The 22,727-nt window shown below is 43.8% G+C and overlaps 2 protein-coding genes across 4 annotated transcripts in view; both read left to right on the top strand.

The window, feature by feature from the left end:
- The window catches only part of LOC127005499 (solute carrier family 22 member 3-like), a 48,211-nt gene extending 40,929 nt beyond the window's left edge, over nucleotides 1–7,282 (top strand). Inside the window, exons 3-7 of one of the 3 annotated variants that reach the window (XM_050874405.1) lie at nucleotides 204–382; nucleotides 4,672–4,832; nucleotides 5,144–5,208; nucleotides 5,640–5,759; nucleotides 6,789–7,279. In XM_050874405.1, coding sequence (XP_050730362.1) covers nucleotides 204–382; nucleotides 4,672–4,832; nucleotides 5,144–5,208; nucleotides 5,640–5,759; nucleotides 6,789–6,977 — 714 coding nt within the window. In that variant the 3' untranslated portion in view covers nucleotides 6,978–7,279. Of the gene's footprint in view, nucleotides 1–203; nucleotides 383–4,671; nucleotides 4,833–5,143; nucleotides 5,209–5,639; nucleotides 5,760–6,788 lie in introns of those variants that run through there. The other 2 variants (XM_050874406.1, XR_007758573.1) reach the window with 2 other exon arrangements.
- A 5,353-nt stretch (nucleotides 7,283–12,635) lies between these two features.
- LOC127005712 (uncharacterized) lies at nucleotides 12,636–19,475 on the top strand. The gene is made up of 6 exons (XM_050874830.1): nucleotides 12,636–12,927; nucleotides 13,933–13,992; nucleotides 14,484–14,717; nucleotides 16,602–16,808; nucleotides 17,073–17,324; nucleotides 17,827–19,475. The coding sequence occupies exons 1-6, from the start codon at nucleotides 12,891–12,893 to the stop codon at nucleotides 18,144–18,146; spliced, it is 1,110 nt and encodes a 369-aa protein (XP_050730787.1). The 5' UTR covers nucleotides 12,636–12,890; the 3' UTR covers nucleotides 18,147–19,475.
- Nucleotides 19,476–22,727: the final 3,252 nt, after the last annotated feature.

The raw sequence follows: 22,727 nt of genomic DNA, 5'->3' as shown, positions 1-22,727 counted from the left end.
AACCCGATACGATTAAGAATATGGACCCTGCCCTTCCCTTGAGATCAGCTCCAACACTATCAATACCCCAGACCATGTTCCCTATACGAGCTTTCTTTAGGCCACTTGTATGTGTTAGTGGCCTTGGAAAACAGTCGTAATAGGAACCCGATATTAAGAGTGTGGATCTAATATAAAAAGGCTCAAATTCCCTCTTGTTTCAGGTGTTCCCAGAGAAGGATGCGCCCGGCGAGGTGGTCAACCAGGGCTCCACCACCAACTTCCTTCGGCAGTTCCGGGACTTCCCGTCCTCCTTCTGCGTCTTATTGACCACCGCCGCCCTCTGGTTCTTCCTGGCGCTCATGTACTTCAGCGTCATGCTGAACTCGAGTTACTTCAGCAGGTGAGTGTGTATGACTGGAAGCAGAGGCATAGGATAGGATAGGAGGAGGAGGAGGAGGAGGAGGACGAGGAAGAGGAGGAGGGAAAGAAAAAAGAAGGGAGGAAACAAATGGGAAGACTGCAACAAAATATATCAATATTTTAGAACTAATAGCGAAAGAAAAGAATGAAAGGATAATAAAAAAGATAAAGTAGATATAGAGAAAGATAGAGATAGATAGATAACTTTTTTTTTGTTCTCTCTTAGTTTTCATATCCCTTTTCCCTTGACACCCTTTCATGGATCCAAACAAAAAGTGGGACTAATACTCTCCCTTCTCTCCCTTCTTCGCCACGCCCAGCAACACCTGTTTACTCATTAGGCATTGTTTCTTATCCCCTTCCTCCTTTTGTGATCTTTCTACTCTCTCTTTTAATTTTCATATCCCTTTTACCCTGACCCCCTTTCATGGATCCCAATAAAAAGTGATACTAATACTCTCCCTTCTTCGCCACGCCCAGCACTACCTGTTTACTCATTATCCCTTTTATTGCGCGTGGCGAGGGTGGCGACTATCCCCCAGGCGCACTCTGGCAGCCGAACGGGGGGAGGGGAGGGTCTCTTTTAACCTCTGTATCTCAAAAACTATTCATCACAGCTAAAAACAAAAAAAAAAACACCATTGGAAAGAGGAGGCCCTGGTCTACTATAAGATTCGGTTATGGATGCCTCTCCTGCGAACGTACAGGCACGTTCAGGGAGTGTTGCCTGTAAACACTTAGTCAGTGCGTGCGCGACGGTCAGCCATATTGAGGCAACTGCGTAGATCTCTTGATGTCGATGGGATGCTGGCAGGGTAGCATTGCCAACTGCAAAATTTACAACTATTTGGTCAAAAAATCAGTCAGGTGATAGGTGAAGCTATGCAAAAATGCCGCTATATTGGACAACAACATCCACCAGCTACTCGTCCGTAGATTTTCCGCGCTAGGCTGATATGATTTTCCACCAAATTTAGTGGAAAACCCACTGAATTGACAGTGCTGTGGGGTGAGAAATATTGCTGAAACACTTTCAAACACGGGAAATTTGAGTGCGACTGGAGCTCGCAGCGAGCGTTTAGCACCACCAGCAAATGACGCTACAGCTCGCTGCGAGCGTTGAACGGCTTTCACACATACACGATCTTGAACGCGACAGTTCCCCGACTGCCATTCCGGCAGCATTCGGGGTCATATTCGTAGCACATCGTCTAGTCGTCGCCGGGGAAATCCGTGAACCTCGACTGTTGGACGGTGAGTCGGCAAGGAGCACGAAAAATAAGCGCTGCGCTTATTTTTCGGGCAGCCATCTGCGTGGTCGGCGACCTTGTCAAAGATCAGGCAGGAGTGTTGCAGGCATCGTGCAGCACTCGCAGTGATCCTCCAGCTATCGTGTAGCATTCTTGCAGCTTTTGTGAGGTTGGGCAGCACTCTTGCAGTGATCGGGCACGAAATAAAAATTTTGACCGTTATAATAGCTGCTCGACAGCTGCACAGTAGCTGTACGATAGCTTCTTCCCAGCGAATCATTCTGAAGCGGACATGGAGCAGTCACTCTTTTGGGCTGGTTTACACAGACACGCAGACATGCATGGACTGGCAACAGGACATAGAAACGTCGTTGTTATAGTTTTCCTTTATTCCTGTGATGTGGCTTGGGACAAAGAATTCTCCATTTTGTATGCTGTACTGCGTCTCGTGAAACTGTAAGAAGTGCAGACATATGCAAATCGCACATCCCAATCTTTCTGGCTCTTTGCACCAAGCCTAAGTCATATATTGTTGCATTCATAGCTTAAACTATTCTTAACACTCTTATACATAGTATGTGAACACTACATAGCTTAACATTGTGTCATGACATAGAAATATTAGCAAAAGATACTGACCTCCAGTGCCACGGATTCAATCACCACTCCATTTGCGCTGAGTCAACATTTATATCCTCTTATAAACGACAGACCCACTGTCCGCATACCCAAAACAAACGAGCGTCGGGGGCTGTGCGTAAGCGTTCTTAAAGGCACCTATGTTGTCTTCTAATAGCACCATACAAGTTCACCCTTATAGCACCATATGCCTCCGTCTTGAAACTTCTGTTTCCTGATTTATCAGTACTTGAACTACTATTTCTTCCTTTGGCTACAACTGCATTGCTCCTTTCATTCTTATCTATTACTGCACTGTACAATGATATTGGGTTGCATGCCTTTGTCGCCTCTCTACGTATGAACTTACAGAACCTTTTAAAGAGAGGATATTGTTCAGAACTTATGTCTATTAGACCTTCATCATCACTATCATCATCATCACCTCTAGAAGCATACTTGTACACTATTGTGTTCCATTTCTCAACTAGTGAAACAGGTAACCTCTTCTATAATTTGACATCTCCTGTGAGTCGTCTAAAATCACTAGAAGAGGTATGCTTTCCATTGCGGTCTTGCAGCTGTCCAGGAAATCTGCAAATTTCCTAAGTGCTGGGCCATCATTCTGCTGAATTTTTGGCCACTCATATAACTTTTTTCTGTAGGCATTAGACACAAGAAACTGATTTCCAAACCTAACCTTCAGGGTTTTCTTAGCTTTTATGTAAGCATCTTCAGTATTTAACTGAAGTAATCAACTGATTGCTTCCTTGGCTTCTCCATCTGTATACCTTCCAAGGTAAAAGAGCCTTTCAGTAAAATCAGTAGTTCTGGACTCAATGAAAATTTCAAAACTTTTTAACCATGTTGTGAAAACTAACGGGTCTCCCTTGAACACTTCTGGTTCTGGACGTGGAGGGTTTTCTCTGGTTTGCCTCATTGACATGATATCTGCTATCCTCTGCATTGCATCTAACTGACTGACTGAACCTGGGGAAGGCTGGGTAATATGCCTAACATTATTATCAGTACCTCTTGACTGATTACCAGAATCGTTGTTCACATGTGTGTCAGACTCCTGCAAATCAACTTTTGGTGAGAAAACCTTGGCATGAGGGTTAAGTTTCTTGTTAGGTAACATCAACAATCCTTTCTACTGATTTATACAATTCTTCTTTTACCTCATCTAAGTCAAAGGGTTGACTATATTTTTCCTTTTTAACTGGCTGTACTTTCACTTCAGCAAGAGTTTGAGGCTGAATGTTTGGGTACTGTTGAAGCTGCTGCTGCTCCTTTCCCTTCCATTCATTGTCAAGTTGACTTGGGTTCAACTGACCCACTCCATTATTACATACAGCCTCAAGCTCTGCCTTAGCTCCAGCCTGCTCCTGTTTACCCTTTGAAACATTGGAAACATTGGAATCATCATCAGATGTTACTGAATCATTTTCATGCAGCAGAGCTTTAATTTTCTCTACAACTTAATGGATTATATTAAAGTTAAACTTCTCACAGTCATCCAACTCCTGAGTAATTTGTTCATTACACTGAGGATCAGCTCCAGTTAATTTCTCACAAGCACTGTAAAACTCTTCAAACTTTGTATCCATAATTTTTATACATTGCTGTTATTCATTAATACAACTTAACCCCTGTACTTTGGCATAGACACTGTTTGCTGCCCTCTTCCAAGCACGCTTATTTGTTGAACACCTACTCTTTTACACCTGAATTGTGTAATCTATACCTTTCTCTGTTTGTGTTCTCGTTCTTTCATGCTGCCTCATCCTCCTGCTCATCCAGGCCCTTACCTGGGTCACCCTTAATATCTGTGGCATCCTCATTAGAACTCATTGTAAGAAGATTTTATACTTGTTATCACCTAAGTGAATCTTTATGTAACGCTGAGTTTACTTCTTACTTCTTGAATGCCGGTGGCCTAGTGAACCTGGAAACCCATTACTTGCAGGTGATGAGTGGATGTAGACAGGTTGTAAGTGCTTGCTAGGAGTGTTGGCTCACTCGTCCATGGAGATGGAAACAATGAAGTGACCAGAGTGAAGTTACATACATGGCAGGCCACTGCAGGTTCGTTGGAGTTTACTGCAGATCCTTGGTGGTTACTGCAGGTCACTGCAGAGCCGTGCTTCCTTATCACTGCAGCTTGTGGCTGCAGAGCCTTGGAGTTTCACTGCAGCTTGTGGCTGCAGAGCCTTGGTCCCAAGATCGCCTATGTGTGAATAGGGCTTTTAGCAGTTTAAGCATTGTTTCTTTCTCCCCTCCTTCCTCTTGTTTTCTAATTATCTCTTTTAGTTTTAATATCCCTTTTCCCTTGATGCCCTTTCACGTATCCCAAGTGATATTAATACTCTCTCTTCTCTCCCATCTTCGCCACGCGCAGCACCAGCGCCGAGATGTACGTGGGCCTCTCTGGGGGCCTGGAGGCTGTGGCGGTACTGGTGGTGATGCCCGTGACGCAGCGACTGGGGCGCCGTCTGGTAATGGGCGTCGGTCCTATCCTATGTGGCAGTCTGCTCGTGGCCAACCTGTTTGTGCCTGAAGGTGGGTTTGTGTTCTTGTCCAGGAAGTCTAGGAAGGGGCGTGTGCACGTGCTTTCGTCTACCTGCTCTTACCTGTGTGTGTTTGGACAGGGTTGGGGTAAGAAGCCTGAGTGCCCCGTGTATCTTGGTCATATTTTGTCATTCCGTACGCGTGTGTATTCTGATTTTTTTTGTGTGTGTGTAGCAGCTCTAAGCAGGCTTCTTTTTGTTTGTGTTCTTTTGGCTTAAGCTATTTTGGCTACCGTAAAAAAAAAAATGTGTCCCGACTTCTTATTCTATAGCCCTTTATAAGCTTTTGTTCTTCGTCGGCAGATCTGGTGTGGCTGCGCTGGCTGGTGGTGATGGGCGCAATGTTCCTCATCTGCGCTGCCTACCAGGTGAGTGGCGAGGGTTCCCTATACCACTACTCCTCACAGTCAAAAGTCGTTATTTCTAGACGCCTCCGACTCTCACATCAACTATTTCCAAAGGCCGAAAAGGAGGTCAATCGGGTTCCAATGAGTGTTTCTTTAGGTTCATGGTACAAAAGAACGATCTAACTACCACCAGGGTCATAAAACTACCCCTGGAAATGTCCCAAACTCCTACGAAAGCTTTGCCAATTATGTGACCTTGTGCGCCGAAATGTTTAAAAATATGACCCTAAGACTCGCATTCTTAAGATAAAAATAATACTCCTTTCGGTACCGGTACCTGTATTAACGGTACCTGAGTTTTCGGTACCGGTACTACCGGTAGTCAAATTAACGGTTCCTGCCCCTCCCTAAGTGGTAGCCTTGGGTGCTAAAAACATGTCCCTGCGTGTTAGGTCATGGTTCTCTACATCACCGAAGTCTTCCCGACCGTGATACGCTCGCGGGGCCTCGGCTTCTCCTCCTTCGTCGGCTTCCTTGGCTCGATTGCGGCGCCTTTAGTGATCGATCTGCTGGTGAGTGCGCGTCTTGTCTTTCGCGTTACTCCTTACTATTTGTCTTCCTTCGTTGTGTTCCTTGGTGTGGAAAGGAGAGAGAGTGACGTGCGAGTGAGACGGAGGGAGGAAGGAGGAAAAGAGACAAAGAGAGAATAGAGGGGAAGGAAAATAAGGGGAAAGGAACGGTAGGACGGAGGTAAAGATTTGGAGAGAGAGAGAGAGAGAGAGAGAGAGAGAGAGAGAGAGAGAGAGAGAGAGAGAGAGAGAGAGAGAGAGAGAGAGAGAGAGAGAGAGAGAGAGAGAGAGAACAAGGAAAGGTAAACGAGGAGGAAGGGAAGAAAGGATGGAAGTAGGGATTTGGAGGGAAGAGAAAATGCAAGGAAAGGGAAGTGAAAGGAAAGGAAGGGAAGACGAAGGGAGGGATTTGGAGGGGAAAAAAACAAGGAAAGGAAAATAAGGGGAGAAGAAACGAAAGAAAATGATTGACTGAGAACTCTTTGGGTCATATTGTACGTGTTTGTGTGTGTTTGTTTGTTTATTTCTGTGTGTGTGTGTGTGTGTGTGTGTGTGTGTGTGTGTGTGTGTGTGTGTGTGTGTAAATTAACTCCTTGGTGATGGATCTTGTTTTTATTATTTTTTTACTCATTTTCACACTCGTCTAACTTATTATTGTTTTTATCCTTCCTAAACGTCAACTTTTTCTTCTTTTTCTTGTTCCTCTTCTTCGTCTTCTTCATTTTCATCTTCTTCTTCAAACGTCCTTCCTTTCTTCTCTCTTCCATTCTCTTTTCTTTTATCATACTCTCCATTTCATCTTCCCTTGTTGTGCTTTCCTTCCTACCATTGTATCTTTTTAATTTCATGGTGCTCCCTACACATGTATTAATAGTTGTATAATCTCACTCTGTCCTGCCTGGGGGTAGGGATGGCATGTTCCTCCCTTCTCCCTTGTTGTTTACCTGCAACAATAAACTATCAATCAATCAATCTTACCTCCCCCGTTGCTGTGGTGGGTCAAGTGATCAGTTTCTGCCCCGTCACGCTCAGGTTCAAGTGGTTTGGTGGGGCAGCGGGATGGTGATGGGGGTCACGGGAGCTGTCATCGCCTTGATCGTCTACTTTCTGCCTGAGACCAACAACACCACCCTGCCGGACACCCTACAGGACCTCGAGAACTTGAGGAACAGGAAGAAGCCGCCGGTGACTCCTCCTCCTCCTCCTCCTCATTCCGTTTAGCCACCTTCCTCTTTTTCTTCTTCCTCCTCCTCTTCTATTGTGAGGCAGCTTAACAAGTTGAAGTGGACATTCCGGACAAAAGCACCATATTTTGCATACTTGTACATTTTGGGTCACCAATAAATAATATCCCCGGAACCATACTCAGAGACCATTATTTGGCCGCCATATTGGTTTTAAAGATGGCCGCCACAGACAAAATGGAAATTTTGTTATGACCTTCACTAGACAATTCCCTTGGTATGTTTGGAGTCAAATTATATGCTAATGGGGATACTAATAATACCAGTAAAAGAAGTTTTAAACTGATCAAAATTTGTTTTATAACAAAGCTCATCTTCTACAGTACATGGTGAAAATTGTGATTTGTTTTTTTACAGAAAGAAATGGTCATGAATCTATCAATAAATATCCAAAAATTAACATTTCCATGATATATATATATATATATATATATATATATATATATATATATATATATATATATATATATATATATATATATATATATATATATATATATATATATCCAGGAAAACGGAAGGCTAATAAAGATAAACAAAAGAATAGTTTTTACTTGACGACGTTTATGTTGAACTATTATTTATGCTTCCATACTATCATGAATCATTATGAGCTATATGCCTACATAAAATACGATGATCTCTAACACAAGATCAAGAAATGGATTAATTAACCCTTTCAATCAGGTTCAATAAGATATCTTCATAATATAAACCAAATACCTATACTTCCATAATTAAAAACAAAATACGGTCAGTTGAGTACCATAATTTTGAAGAACCATTGTACAATTGGTCAAATAAGGAATTTATGAGCATATAATTATCTTTTGGTACGGATGTCCCTCTCATTTTTCACATTTGCAGCTACACAGTTCTGTATACTTCCATTTGGCCTTCTTGCAAGCACACCTGGTACTACATCCACTCTTGCTTTTGCAACCACATTTAACCAATTCGCTACAAGCTTTTGATGCTGCAGGTATTTTTATCCAAACCGGCGTCCATGACTGGGATTCTCTGCTGAATGTCCACCCCCATCCTCCAGGAGTTGGACGGTTCTGTTCATTTATCTCACAGGTCGAACATATTCCTCCTTGGTATGTGACCCTCCTGATGTGCTGTTGCAAGCTGGCTTTCAACCTGAAGAATTCGGTCGTAACTTACACCGAGACCCCAAGTCATGGAGTTGCGTAATTAACAATTTAGACCGAATTTTAGTATGAATTTTTAAACCAAGATAGAGGCAATGGTATTTCTCTTTCCAAAGAATGGCGAACCGTAGATGATGATGCATGCTTCCTAAAATTATAAAGGATAAGTTGAGAGATGCTGAGTGTTGCAAGGGAGTCTTCTGGTGTTTGATCTTTAATGTCAGCACCATTCGTTAGCATGGATACAAGGGTTTTCAGTGAAGTATGCACCGATTCCTGTTGACAACCAGATGGAAAGGCCCCTTCAAATTTGAATCCAGCAAAGTTGTGATTCAGCTTTTGCAAGAATTAAAGTATCTGCTTCAAAATCCTCTTCCATTGTGTCTCTGAGCAATTGCTGAATTCTCTGCGGAAAAACTAAGATTTTGTTCTTGCCATCACTTTGTTCCTGGTGTTACGTCACCAGTGTCGTAAGACTGGTGTGGTCAGGGGTCTTGGGAAAAGTTACAAATAAAACCCAAAGACAAAACAAAATTGGGTTGGTTAGGCCTCAAAACACCAGGTTCTTTTCCCCTTAACCGAACAACAATAAAAGGAAAATGAATAACTTAAAACAAAGGAAATGGTTAAACGGAAACGCAAAAATTACTAAAGACTATATATTTACAAAAAGTTAATATTTATATTAATTACAAAAGAAAAGTAAACCCAAGATTACTTTAGCAAACACTCCTTTAAAAAACATGAATCAAATAACAACGTAAGCACAAAACACTATTGAAAACACGTGGACGAGGGGCAGCATTGAACACAAAGGCAAAAGCGTGATAAACACGGAAACACTAAAAATAGCACACGAAAACACACACACAAAATGAAAACCTTTCCTTAAAACACTAACGACTCTCTCTCTCTCCCGTAAAAGAAAACACACACGCTTGCAGGCGTGGAAAAACTACAGAAGGCGCTGCAGGAACACAAAAGGGGAGAGAGAGGAGCCGGCCTCCCTCCTATCTCGACGTGAACGGTAGCGCCGTAGCGGGAACAGGGTCGGGATCGGGAAGGCCGAATGACCTCGGGTCACTCCTTATATTAGGGCGACGCCGCCAGACGTCGCTGGCGGTGCGGGACAAAAACTACCCCACGACAACTCAAAATACAGTTTCAATACAATACAGAAATATCCTAACCTAAACATAAAATAAAATATACATAATATGTTACAATACATTGAAAACGAGCAGAAGAGATATAAATGAAAAGAACAGCCCGGTGGCAACATTGACCCCGGGCCAGGCGGGCTGGTGCGAGGAGCTGTGCCCGCGCGCGGGAAAAAGGTCGGCGGGTGGGAATATTCCGCTCCCCCAACCGGAAATATCCAGTTCATGCTGGGTCGGCGTGGGTGGAAATACCAGAGAATCCGGAAAATACCGGCCCAAATAAAGGCGTCACATGGGCGAGCCACGTGGTGACCGCCCGTCTCTGTGGAAAAGAATAAAACAAGGCGGCGGGAGAAGCCCGGCCGTCACACTCGGCATATGGGAAATATTCCATGATCTCTCTGAATCGTCCTCTGTTCATTTCTTTGTCAACGCCCAAGTCTAGTAGTCGTTCTTGATACAGATCAAATAACACAGAAAACCTCATTTGAAATATTTCTTCTTTTATGTAATTTTCTATGTGATCAACAACTTCAACTTATGCTTTTGCTTTCATCAAGTTTTCTTCAGAGCCTTCTTTCTCTATTTCTTTTTGTCGTAATGGTGAGCGGTAAGATATTCGATAAAATGTCAAGCAGTGTAAATGATACTTGGCTTCAATTGCCACAAGATCACCGCCTCCTATCCTAGATATTAGTTCTGTGTCACTGAGTTCTGTAGCCATCGTTCGTAAATTAACATCAGCACCAAATGTGCTGAATTCGTGTAGGTGTCCATGTGATTGCTGGCAAAACAAACATGCAGATTTGTCTATAGGGCGTCGATGAACCCGCTTCTTAGATGAATTTGTTTCGCCTTCATCCGCCCTTTCTCTCTTTTTTGAAACCCATTCCAGCTTTTCTTTACTAAACTTAACATGGCATGACTTGTGCCACACAGCTTTGTTTTGAACTAGATCGTCACAGTTAAGTTTTCATCGAAGAGAAGAGGAACTGGTAGACTTCCCAGATTCTTAAAAGCACTGACAGTCTTTAGAAATATTGCATATGCTTCAGTTTTTCCACCACTAACAACATTGAGTGGACATCTAATGATCTCATCCTTCTTCTCTTGACAAACCAGGCATTTACTCCAATCCCTGTTCACACACAATCTGCAAAACAGAAAAAAAACATATTATAAATTTGCTGTATATATTTTATTTTATTTGTTTTAGTTTTTTTACATTATATAATCATTTAAGGATAATTTTAATTAGTGAACTGCATTTCTGTCATCGAAATATGTAGGTTTTGGAGTTATATCTTTATATAAATACATCTAGTTGTAATTATTTGATTTTTAGTTGGCGGCCATCTTAAATTCCCAAAATGGCCGCCAAAATTTGGTTGTTTGACTTGGTTCCGGGGACAGATTGGAAGTTAAGGTATTGAACTACAAATGAGCAAAGTTTGGTGCTTTTGTCCGGAATGTCCACATCATTGAAAAATCTGGGACTAAGCTGCCGGACTACAACTGCTACTATGGCTTTATTGTTGTTGTTGTTCTTTTTCTTGTTCTTCTGTTCCTGTTCTTGTTCTTGTTCCTGCTCTTCTTGTTCTTTTTCTTCTTATTCTTGTCCTTGTTCTACTTTTAATTTTGTTGGTGGTGGTGTTCTTCTTTTTCTTCTTCTGCTTCATTCTCACCTGCATCTCTGTCTCCTTATTTTGTTTTCTACTTCTGTTCTTTGTTCCCCTGATGAGGCAAGGAATAGGTACTGTAACTTATGCTTACTAAATCGATCTCAAAGAATATAGCAGATTAAAATCAATACCGGTGACTAAGAGCCAATTCCACACTCCATCACAGTGGCTTTGTAACCCCCCGAACCAAACCGTTCCACCTCACACTCCCCACAATGCTTAGGTTTTCGGTGCAAGGCCAGATACACAAGAGTTTTCCCCGCATAGCTTCCTCAAATTTCTTAACTTAAACACGAGCACCAAACACTACACAAGGAATTTTCGAAGTATTTGGTACTGATTTGGAAGATTACTAACCCCATCATGTCGGAGTGTGAGAGTGTCCCTAACAAGAGAAGCAATATTGCCCAGTGTAACACGTTCGTCGCTGTCTCGATTTCGTGCAATGCTTCTTTTTCTTTGCCTACCGATTTTGGTTGTTAATAATGTCACCACGCGATGGTAAAGAGAAAGCAAAGGAAATGGAAGGAAAAAGGCATACGAGGAGAAGGATAGGCAAATTGTTATGAAGAGAAATGCACCTTCAAGTTATTTAACAGAAGATAAAGAGAAAGGGTCACGTCGACATCCATTCCGTTTAATAAAGACGTAACAGCTTTTCCCGATTCATTCATCTGTGTATTAACCTTCCTGGCTGTTTAGTTGTATATTCATTTGTTTGTTTGTTTGTTTATTTGTTTACACGCTTGAATGTGCAGAGATACGAGTTTCCGCTTAACTTGAATCAGGTGGCGCCGAAACGTAGAAGAAGAAAAAAGAAGAAAAAAGAAAGAGCAGAAGAAAGAAACAAAAGGAAGAAAATACAAACAACCCAATAAACAAAAAAAGAAACAACAGAAGAAAGAAAAAAAAATTAAAAAAAGAAAAGTAAAACAGAGGAAAGGAAAAAAAAAGAAGAATATAAAAGAAAGAATAGACAAAGCACCAAACAAGCAAACAAACAAATAAATATAAAGAGAAAGAACGGAAGAAAGGAAGAAAATAAAGGAAAGAAAAGACAAACAAGCATGCAACACAGAGAGAGAGAGAGAGAGAGAGAGAGAGAGAGTTCCCCAAAATCCCTGACCTCGCTACCTGGCTGCACCTGCTCACCTGCCTGGCCCACTCGGTTGCTTGAGGTCGATGTTGTCAGACGCCTCCATCCCACAGATCAACTATTTACAAAGGCTGAAAAGGAGACCAGTCGGGTCTTAATGAGTGTTTCTTAGGTTCAGGGTACAGAAGAAGGGTCAGACTACCACCAGGGTCAGAGAACTAGCCGTGGAAATGCTCAAAACTCATACGAAAGCCTTGTCAAATGTGCGTGTGCTTGGGGGTCCGAAATGTTGAAGAATATAACAACGAGTCCCTTCATTCTTGACCTTGAGTACCACTTTCACCTACACCTCTAACCAACACTAAAGTACATATCATTCACCCTTATAATTATCCCCCCCCCCCCACCACAGCCATGACACCACCACCTCATTAACGTTTATAACTATTACCACCACTGCCACCTCCAACCACCACCAAAGTACAACACCTCCTCATTCACGATTATAACTATCACTACCACCACCACCACCACCAGAGAATAAGGAGAGAGGGAATGATAAGGGAGTGGTAAAAATATTCTCATCTAACACCTTGTAGAGCAACCACCATGACCAGATCCACCACAGCACCACCACAACTATGACAATACCCACCACCACCACCACCACTACCACCAGCAGATGAGGAGAAGTGAAGGAGAAGGAACAGGATTATTTTCTTTATCTGCAAGGCCGCCAAGGTCATAATAGGCACGACGAATGCAGTCCAGTAGGTCTTCAGAGCCTGGAGAGAGAAGATGTGGGTGTTAATGTTCTTTTTCGCCAGCCTCTGCCGTGAGTCTGTTTACCTTTGTACACGTAACTGTTTGCATTGAGTGAATTCTGTATATCATGCAATATTGTGAAACCCATCTTGGACATAATCCTCCTTGCCAGCCTTTGCCGTGAGTCTTTGTGTACGTAACTGTTTGCGTTGTGCGAACCCTCCTCTAGGGCATGCGGTATTGTGGAAACATAACCAATCCACCTCACAAGCCTCTTCCACCGTGAACCTGTTCGCCTGCCTGCGCGTAACTGCCTGTGTCATGCAAATACACTCAGCTGAGAAAGTGGAACGTCGCTTGACCATGAGGTGAAATGTAAACAATTTAAAGCCTGAAACAGTTTTCCTCCTAAGTACCTCCTGGCAGGATCTATCGACTAAGACTGAGAAGGGGGCCTGCAAGGAGACTTGTCCGGAGGAACCCAGGGAGGGACGCGACACTCGGCGTGTGCCCCCATTGATTGTTCGACTGAACATTTTTCCCGTCAGCTTCTGTGAGTCTGTCCGTCTGGCTGCATCTTAGATGTTTGTGTCGTGCCTAAGCAGTCGTCCAAGCAGGCGGTTCCCACCCTAGATTGTGAAGTATTATGCGAACGATTTGAGTGACGCCCCGTTTCCAGTTGGCAGTGTTCATCCTCTCTAATAAAACGCTGTTCCCCGTTCCTTGGCCTTCATAATGTTGCCGATAGCTCTGGGGACAGCTACGGCCAAAGGAGCGAATCCTTTTGGTTTTGTCTCCAGCTATAAAGCGTCGTGTCAAGGGTTTCTGGCAGCGTCACAAATTTGTTATTATTGGGAAACTATAAAGTGTGCATGTGTGTGTCTGCCCCCCCCCACCCCTTCTCTCTCTCTCTCTCTCTCTCTCTCTCTCTCTCTCTCTCTCTCTCTCTCTCTCTCTCTCTCTCTCTCTCTCTCTCTCTCTCTCTCTCTCTCTCTCTCTCTCTCTCTGTGTGTGTGTGTGTGTGTGTGTGTGTGTGTGTGTGTGTGTAAGTCTACTAATTAGTCTATCTATCCAGCTCTCTTAGCAGGCAGCATCCGCCCTGGGTCACCAGACGACAGGTCTTACGCACCCCTCGGTACGTATATGTGCCTTTTTTCGTACTGCTGACCAAGATACTTGAGAAGGGTTTGTGGAATTATAGACCAAGGTAACTAAAAGTACTAAGTGGCAGTGAATCGAGATCAACCGTAGGGTATTTAGTCGGGTATTTAGTCTTGAAAAAATGGAAACTTTCATTTCAAAATTTTGAAGTGTGAAAAGTATAGGATAAGGGCATGCCAGTGGCTATACGGGGCCGGACAGGGAGTGGGAAGGGACGGGACTGTTGTCAGCAGTGCCTGCCTTTGTAGTGGGTGGGAAGCCTCTTGTTTCCGCGGGTGACCAAGGTCCTAGCGTGATAATATTTTGGCACTGTAATTATGTGTAATGGGCTCAATAGCGTTAAGACAATGATATACTTCCGTAGTGTGTATGTGGGCATATGTAGAAATGGGACTGGAATTACGAAGTGCAATAAATAATGCTTGTATCACACACACACACACACACACACACACACACACACAGGAGGAGGAGCAGGAGGATTTGTCAGTACCCCGGTGTGTCCAGCGGCGGGTATGACAACCCTCCGCGATTTCCCACACTGCGACAAGTACCTTCAGTGTGTTGAGGGCTCGGAGACGTCAGGGGAGTGCCCTCAAGAGCTGCTCTACAACCCCGCCCTGGCTAACGAGACTCAGCCCTGTGACTTGCCCGACAACCTGGATGCTACTGACCTCTTCGGCTGCAGCAGAGTCTTTGGTGAGTGACGAGTGTTTGGTGTTACTCTAAAGACCTGCACCAAAAAGACCGGTTTCATTGCCTTAGTTGCCCTGTAAGGCCAGTCACGCGCCGCTTGAGTCAGCCTTTAAAAAGGGCGTTTCACACGAGCGTCTCAGCACCAGCTGTTCCCTAACACATACTCGCCACCACTTTTTGTCAACAAGTTCCTTGCTCCGACGTGACCGCCTGAACCTGCTGAACCCCGAAGTTTTGGGTCCCTTCTCGCGTCAAAATCACACCTAAACATAATGTCTGTCGAGTTGTGTGGGCTGAAAAATGTGGTAGCATCCCTGTGTGAGATTGTAGAAAAGTATGGAATCCTTTGGGACCCAAGATATGCTGACTACCCCAAGCACATGCTTCGGCAAAAGCTGTTCCCCGATGTAGCCCGAGAGCTGAAGACTCAGTACCCAGTAATGAGCAGTCTGACTACTTCCCGGTGTTTATGTAATGTATTTGATAAAGGAAAATACAAGAAGACACTTGTGAAGCCCATTTGTGCTAAAGAACAGACTATTAGAAGTAGACACGTGAGCCGACAAGTAGAAGGTGAATTCTCGGTAAAGTGCATTGTTTTCACAGACAAACCTAGTGTTTCTGTAGCTCTTTTGCTCTGTATAGTATGCCAGGATAAGCCTAACGTAACTTAAAGGCTAACACTAAACTAACTTAACCTAACCGGGAAGTTTTTGGTAATGTGCATCCCTCTTTACCCTCTATTTCTCTAACCTCCCCAAGTTCAACCTTAACTTAATTTACCCTAACTTTACCCAGGCTAGTTAAGCCTGAACTAATCTACACAACCTAATCACCCAAAACCTATAAGGAAACAATTGAGGGATGCACTTTACCGACAATTGATCGTCTAGGCTAACCCTCAGTGTACACGTGGACGAAGGGCTTTGATAAGGACACAGCCAGCTCTCGGTGCCAGTGGAAGCAATGAGACGCTTAAGACAGTGGGTGAGTGCCGGGAGCTCGCTCACCAAGCATACTCTCTGTCTCTCATTGTACGTAGGTTAAGACTGAATCTAAAATCTTGGCAGTTCTAGAGGGCTGTCACAACGTGTTTGAGGAAATATCTTTTAATACAATAGAAAAAATCCTCGGATTCTAGGTCGCCCACTATGCCGTTTCATTCCTTTATTGAACTTAATGTGATATTCCGTTTGATTTATCCAGAACCATAGCCAAGAGGGCTGGAGTCAAAACCATAGCCAAGAGGGCTGGGGTCAAGGTGCGCTGGGTCTCGGGAACAAGGATCACTCAGGGATCATGTTGACGCCGTCCGCGCGGTGGTCCCGAAAACACGGCAAACGGATCCTAAAATTGGGAACAGGAGATGCAGGGGCGGAGTGAAGCAATGCTCGCATGAACCGGCCCTTGGGTTACTCAGTGCTCGCCACGCGCTAAAATGTTGCTGTTAAGGCTTTATTTGCTGGGTGACGGTAATGTTCCCCTGGACATTTTCCCCCATGACAAACTCTCCCTGGACATTTTCCCCCTTGACAAACTCTCCCTGGACATTTTCCGCCTTGACAAACTCCCTGGACATATTTCCCTCAGGACAATTCCCACTCCGCACGTTTTTTCTTCCTCTCATTTATGTTATAATATAACTGTTTAACACGTTTCTCGTGTGTGTGTGTGTGTGTGTGTGTGTGTGTGTGTGTGTGTGTGTGGTTGACTCTGTTCCTGATTAAGATTCTCTGATAGAGAGTGAATGATTTTTCTTGATACTCTCGAGGTTGTTGTTTGAGATATACTTGCTGCTCATGTTCTGGCACTGGCCGGTGTGTTTCTGATGTCCATCCTTGATCTTTGGAACACACACACACACACACACACACACACACACACCAGATTTACTGCCATGTCCCGCGGAGGGCGTGACAACCGCCGACTACGCGCACAGCTGCGACAAGTACTTCACGTGTATGGCGGGGAACCTTACGTTGAGGCAGTGTCCGGCAGGGCTGATGTACAACTTGGACCGTGCCAACGACGCCGATCCCTGCGTCCCGCCCTACGACCTGACTGTGCAGAGGCTGGCTGAGTGCTACCACCTCCGTGAGTGCTTGGTCTACACAGTCTATTGATTGGTTTACAGATTAAGAATGAATGAGTGACTGACGATTGTCAAACGCTATACAAACTGGTGATTCTTGTGGACAGTGTTGAGGTTGTTTTGTGTTGATATTTGTTGAAGTTTTTATATATTCATTTTTTGAGGGGGCTTTGACCTCATTGCTGAGTGCCTCTATATTAATCCCAGTTTTCACACACACACACACACACACACACACACACACACACACACACACACACACACAGAAACACAGACAGACACAATCATACAATTATCTCCAGGCTCTACATGTCCCACGGAGGGCGTGACAACCTTCTCTGACTTATTCCGCTGCGATACCTTCTACGAATGTGTTGGCGACGGCTCGAAGGTGTCCAGGCAGTGTCCCGCGGGGCAGCTGTACAACCCCGCCCGTGCCCACGACGCCGATCCCTGTGACATTCCTGCAGCGTTGCAAGTCTCAAGACTCCTGCACTGCCAATATGAGCTCGTGTCCGGTGAGTGATGTGTCTGGCGTGTTAGTGCGTATAGAGCCTTTGACACTAGACTCTAGTGTCTAAGGCTCTATACGCACTGACGCAGTGACTAGAGAAATGGTCTTCAGCTTTTCTTGATGCGTCGCCGTAAGTCTTTATATACATATATATAGACTTAGGCGTCGCCCTCACGACTCTGTTACAAAGCTCTCTATGGCCTTGTTTGTTGTGGGGAACTCCCTAACCCTCGGTCGTGCATGTCTGTTGAGGAGGTGACCCAGCGAGTGGAGATGCACCTGGACCCATAACCGGGTCGCGGCCAGAACTGAGGAAGCTTGACTTAGAATCGTGGATGAATGATGATTCTTGTTGAATTTCAATTGTTGTTGTTGTTATTTGCACCAATATTTGCAGCTCATGTTATATTTAGGTTTTGGCCTCGTCGGTGAGTCTGTATTCATCCTTATCTTTGAAACACACACACACACACACACACACACACACACACACACACACATATCAGGCCAGTGCATCTCCGGCTCCCCTGCACCAAGGTGCATCGGGCGGTCTCCGTACCACCTTCCTGACGAAGGCGATGACCAGTGCCGCAGCTTCTACCAGTGTGGCGGCGACGAGACCACGGCGACCCGCAGGGAGTGTCCCGCCGGGCTGATCTACAACGCTCGCGCCTCCGCCAACTCCTTCCCGTGCGAGTACCCCGAGAACGTGTCCTGCGGCAGCCCTGCCACCTCCACGCAGGGCGGGGAGGAGAAGTACACGAAGGTGTATAACTTCCACACGCGTGTGAGTGACATACGTGACGTAAATTTCTATTTTGAGTGACATCTCAAGTAATGGACGGCTTACTCTTTTGATTTTGCGGCGCCCTTGTCATTAAGACGCGAATTTTGGAAAAGCAACCGCTTTGGTGCGAATCGCCATAACTTCCTTATTTCTGGGGCTACAAAAAAGTTTTTGGTATTAATCGCAGAGTTATATGCTAGAGTCGAGCCGATCATTGTGTTGATGAGACATTGCTGCATATCATCATCACAAATTTATTGCACATAGGTATACCTACAATAAAATAATGAGAAAAATACATGGGAGTGTATATACATTTTTGTTCACCTTTTTTGCTTCAACTCCTTGTCATCCATGTACTTTTTATTGCATTAGATTTTCGTTTACAGTTTCAAATTCAGCACATTTTTCCAATTCTGATGGTATATGACATGTACCAATGTAACAATAATCAGGGGGTAAAAAATGGACAAGAAAATAACAAGTCTATCTGACGGAGGATCGCCGAGGCGCTGCTAATTTGATAATAGCAGTAGCAGACATAACTATGTCATGTTAAATTTCTCTATGTCTCGCCATCCGTCACCCTAAGATGGCCGCCAGTTGCTTCAAAATCCAGGCTCTGGGAACCCTCTATGTATGTGGTATTAATCGACGGCAAATAAAAGGGTAAAAAATCGAATAAATTCGCAAAAAACGACTCTGAAAAAAAACTATTTTTGAGTTCCCAACCTTAAAGCCCACTCCTTTTTTTTTTAGCTTTTCAAAAAACGTATTTAACAAATGATTTAGCCCTGCCAATATGCTTTCCAATATATTGCATAACATTTCTCTGCTCCCAGTAGTTTCGTCGCTAGAGCTCGAAACGTGGTAATCTTTGTCAAGAGCGATTTTGACGAACTCCAGACACTTTGCTGTTTTTGTCTAGTGTGGCCTTGCTATTGCCTCTAGAAGGCTGTAACTTGGGATGTAGCCCCTCTTGGCAATGTAGGTTGACCAACTCGAAGGATGTTTTGATAGCTCGATTCTAAATTCGTCGTCGAGCCGTCACAAAATAGCGTGTTTTTCGGCCCTTTTGCCGCCATTTGGACACGTCCTAGTTTTTTGCTTATAACTTTTTTTATTTATTTAATACTTGGCAATTTTTTTCCTGATTATTAATCTATTAAGAGAGCTTTCATTTGCCACCAAGCACGCCCTCGTAGCTTCAGTAGTTTTCGCTCGAGCTCGACCAGAACTCGCGACTGACATTCGCCGAATCTGACTCATTTCACGCGCCGCGACGAAAACCCTTCCTGACGCCACAAAAATCAATATATCTGCATAAAAAATTATATATAAGCACTTCAATATGTTGACTAACTTGTATTAAAACCATTTTAAGATATCTAAATAAAAAAAAAGTTACTATTTTTTTATAGTCATTTCACTATATAAATCAACCTATATTAAGGGCCTTATTATACATGTAATTTTTTTATTTTAGTAATCAGCCATATCTCTTCTCATTTATGAATAATACATTTAATTTGCTTTCTTTTGATACCAAATATGTATGTATATATATATATATAAATATATATAAATATATATATATATATATATATATATATATATATATATTGTAGGTACGAGGATGTAGATATGCCAGTTCCCAGAAACCATCTTGGTTGGTTTCATCAATGGGTATTCTGTACTTGCCTCCCCTCCCAACAAGCTTGCCACCACACTACGGAGGGTCTTGAACTCTTCTTCTTCTTCTCCTTCTTCTTCTTTACCATCTTCTACTGCCATTGCTGCTACTTCTTATACTACTACTACTACTACTACTACTACTACTACTACTACTACTACTCAGTGTTGGGCGTAGCGGGACTACTATATAAAGTAGCGAAGCTACTTTTTTGGTAGCTGTAGCGGTAGTTCCGCTCTTTTTTAAAAAGAGCGGCAAAAACGGTAGCGGCGCTACATTTTTAGGTAGGGCTAGTCACTACTCGCTAGTGTTGCCAACTCAAAATTTATAAATCCGCTAGGATGGCCTAAAAAATCCCCCAAATGATAGGTGAAGCTATAAAAATTTGCCGCTAGATTGGACTTGAAAATCCGCCAGATACTCTTGTAAATTGTAGATTTTTCCCGCTAGATAACATGCAATTCCGCCAGATTTAGCGGAAAATCCGCTAAAATGGCATCACTGCTACTCCCTACTCGGGGTGGGCCAACTACGTACGTGATGAAAACGCGAATGAAACATGTACAGTTCAGTGGGCTGAGCCGCGGCCCGTCACTCTTGTCAGTCACCTAACGTTCGCTCAGTTGTGAATCTGCAACTGGAGGTGTGGCTGGCTGCCTACCTGTGGACAGTAAGTGATTAGTCACTCGTGGATATTCCTATCACGGCTCACGAAGCCTTGGAGACTGGTAAAAACTGGGTGAGTCAACAAGCACAGCCGAGGGAGGGGAGTGAATCTTCTAGCCTCACGTACAGGAAGTGTAAAGTGACTTACTCAGTACTCTATCAAGGACGTGGAACGTAACTATCTATAAAAGAGAATTATGTTATTTCAGTACGTATTGTTCACAAGCAGCGGTAGAGGCAGTAGTAGCGGTAGTGCAGTACATTTAGAAATGAGTAGCTGTAGCGGTAGTGCGCACAACACTGCTACTACTTCTTCTCCTTTTTTTTTCCAGCAAAGGAGACAGTTCAAGTGCATAAAAAAAAAAGAAAACAATAATGAAAAAAAGCCCGCTACTTACTGCTCCTAAAAAGAGTACAGAGGAGTGGCCGAAAGAGAGGTCAATTTCGGGAGGAGAGGTGTCCTGATACCCTTCTCCTGAAAGAGTTCAAGTCGTAGGCAGGAGGAAATACAGATGAAGGAAGATTGTTCCAGAGTTTACCAGCGTGAGGGATGAAAGAGTGAAGATGCTGGTCAACTCTTGCATAAGGGGTTTGGATTGTATAGGGATGAGCTTGAGTAGAAAGTCGTGTGTGACGAGGCCGCGGGAGGGGGGGAGGCATGCAGTTAGCAAATTCAGAAGAGCAGTCAGCGGGAAAATATTGATAGAAGATGAAAAGAGAGGCAACATGGCGGCGGAATTTAAGAGGTAGAAGACTATCAGTAAAAGGAGGAGAGCTGATGAGACGAAGAGCCTGACGATATAGAACGCCCAACCTCAAGGAAGCTGATTTAGTGAGAGAGGAGATGTGAAGTTTCCAGTTAAGACTTTGAGTTAAGGATAGACCGAGGATATTTAGTGTTGAAGAGGGTGTCAGCTGAGTGTTGTCGAAGAATAGGGGATAGGTGTTTGGAAGATTGTGTCGAGTTGATAGGTGGAGAAATTGAGTTTTCGAGGCATTGAAGGACACAAGGTTTCTCTTACCCCAATCGGAAATGATAGCAAGGTCTGAGGTTAAGCGTTCTGCAGCCTCCAGTCTGGAGTCATGTAATTCCTGTTGAGAAGGTTTTTTATTGAAAGAAGTTGAATAATGCAGAGTGGAGTCGTCAGCATATGAGTGGATAGGACAGTTGGTTATGGAAAGAAGAGCATTGATGAATAACAGGAAGAGAGTGGGTGATATGACAAGTGCCCTGTGGAACACCACTGTTGATAGGTTTAGGGGAAGAGCAGTGACCGTCTACCACAGCAGAGATAGAACGGCCGGAAAGGAAACTGGAGATAAAGGAACAGAAAGAGGAATAGAATCCGAAAGAGGGCAGTTTAGAAAGCAAAGACTTGTGCCAGACTCTATCGAAAGCTCTCGATATGACTAGCGCAACTGAGAAAGTTTCACCGAAATGGCTAAGAGAGGATGACCAAGAATCAGTTAAGAGAGTAAGAAGATCGCCAGTAGAACGCCCCTTGCGGAATCCATACTGGCGATCAGATAGAAGGTTAGAAGTGGAAAGGTGCTTTTGAATCTTCCGGTTAAGGATTGATTCAAAAGCTTTAGATAGACAGGAAAGTAAAGCTATAGGGCGGTAGTTTGAGGGATCGGAACGGTCACCCTTCTTCGGCACAGGCTGTACAAAGGCATACTTCCAGCAGGAAGGAAAGGTAGATGTTGATAGGCAGAGACGAAAGAGTTTGACCAGGCAGGGTGTCAGCACAGAAGCACAGTTTTTAAGGACAATAGGAGGCACTCCATCAGGTCCATAAGCCTTCTGAGAGTTGAGGCCAGGGAGGGCATAGAAAACATCATTTGGAAGAATCTTAATAACAGGCATAAAGGAGTCAGAGGGGGGATGAGTAGGAGGAATATGCCCAGAATCGTCCAGGGTGGAGTTCTTACAGTGTCTGAGCAAAGAATTCAGCCTTAGAGATAGTTGAGACGACGGTGCTGCCGTCAGGGTTAAGGAGAGGAGGGAAAGTTGAAGAAATGAAATTGAAGGAGATATTTTTGGCTAGGTACCAGAAGTCCCGAGAAGAATTAGAAAAAGCAAGGTTTTGACATTTGCTGTGGATGAAAAAGGTTTTGGTGAGTCGAAGAATAGATTTGGCACGATTCCGGGCAGAAATGTAAAGGTCATGGTTAGCGGGAGTTCGAAGGCTCTGGTACCTTTTGTGAGCTGCCTCTCTATTTTTGACAGCACGAGAACAAGCGTGATTAAACCAAGGCTT

The sequence above is a fragment of the Eriocheir sinensis genome, chromosome 30 (genome assembly GCF_024679095.1).
Source record: "Eriocheir sinensis breed Jianghai 21 chromosome 30, ASM2467909v1, whole genome shotgun sequence".
Classification (NCBI taxonomy): domain Eukaryota; kingdom Metazoa; phylum Arthropoda; class Malacostraca; order Decapoda; family Varunidae; genus Eriocheir; species Eriocheir sinensis.
Note: the sequence above shows the minus strand (reverse complement) of the source record. Positions and strands in the feature narration are given on the sequence as shown.

What these genes read in the sequence shown, in the direction of transcription:
- LOC127005712 (XM_050874830.1), top strand. Translation starts at nt 12,891, where the DNA reads ATGTGGGTGTTAATGTTCTTTTTCGCCAGCCTCTGCC. An exon ending in CTTTTTCGCCAGCCTCTGCC is followed by an intron (nt 12,928 to 13,932) that starts GTGAGTCTGTTT and finishes CTATCTATCCAG; the next exon opens with CTCTCTTAGCAGGCAGCATC. An exon ending in CCAATATGAGCTCGTGTCCG is followed by an intron (nt 17,325 to 17,826) that starts GTGAGTGATGTG and finishes CACACATATCAG; the next exon opens with GCCAGTGCATCTCCGGCTCC.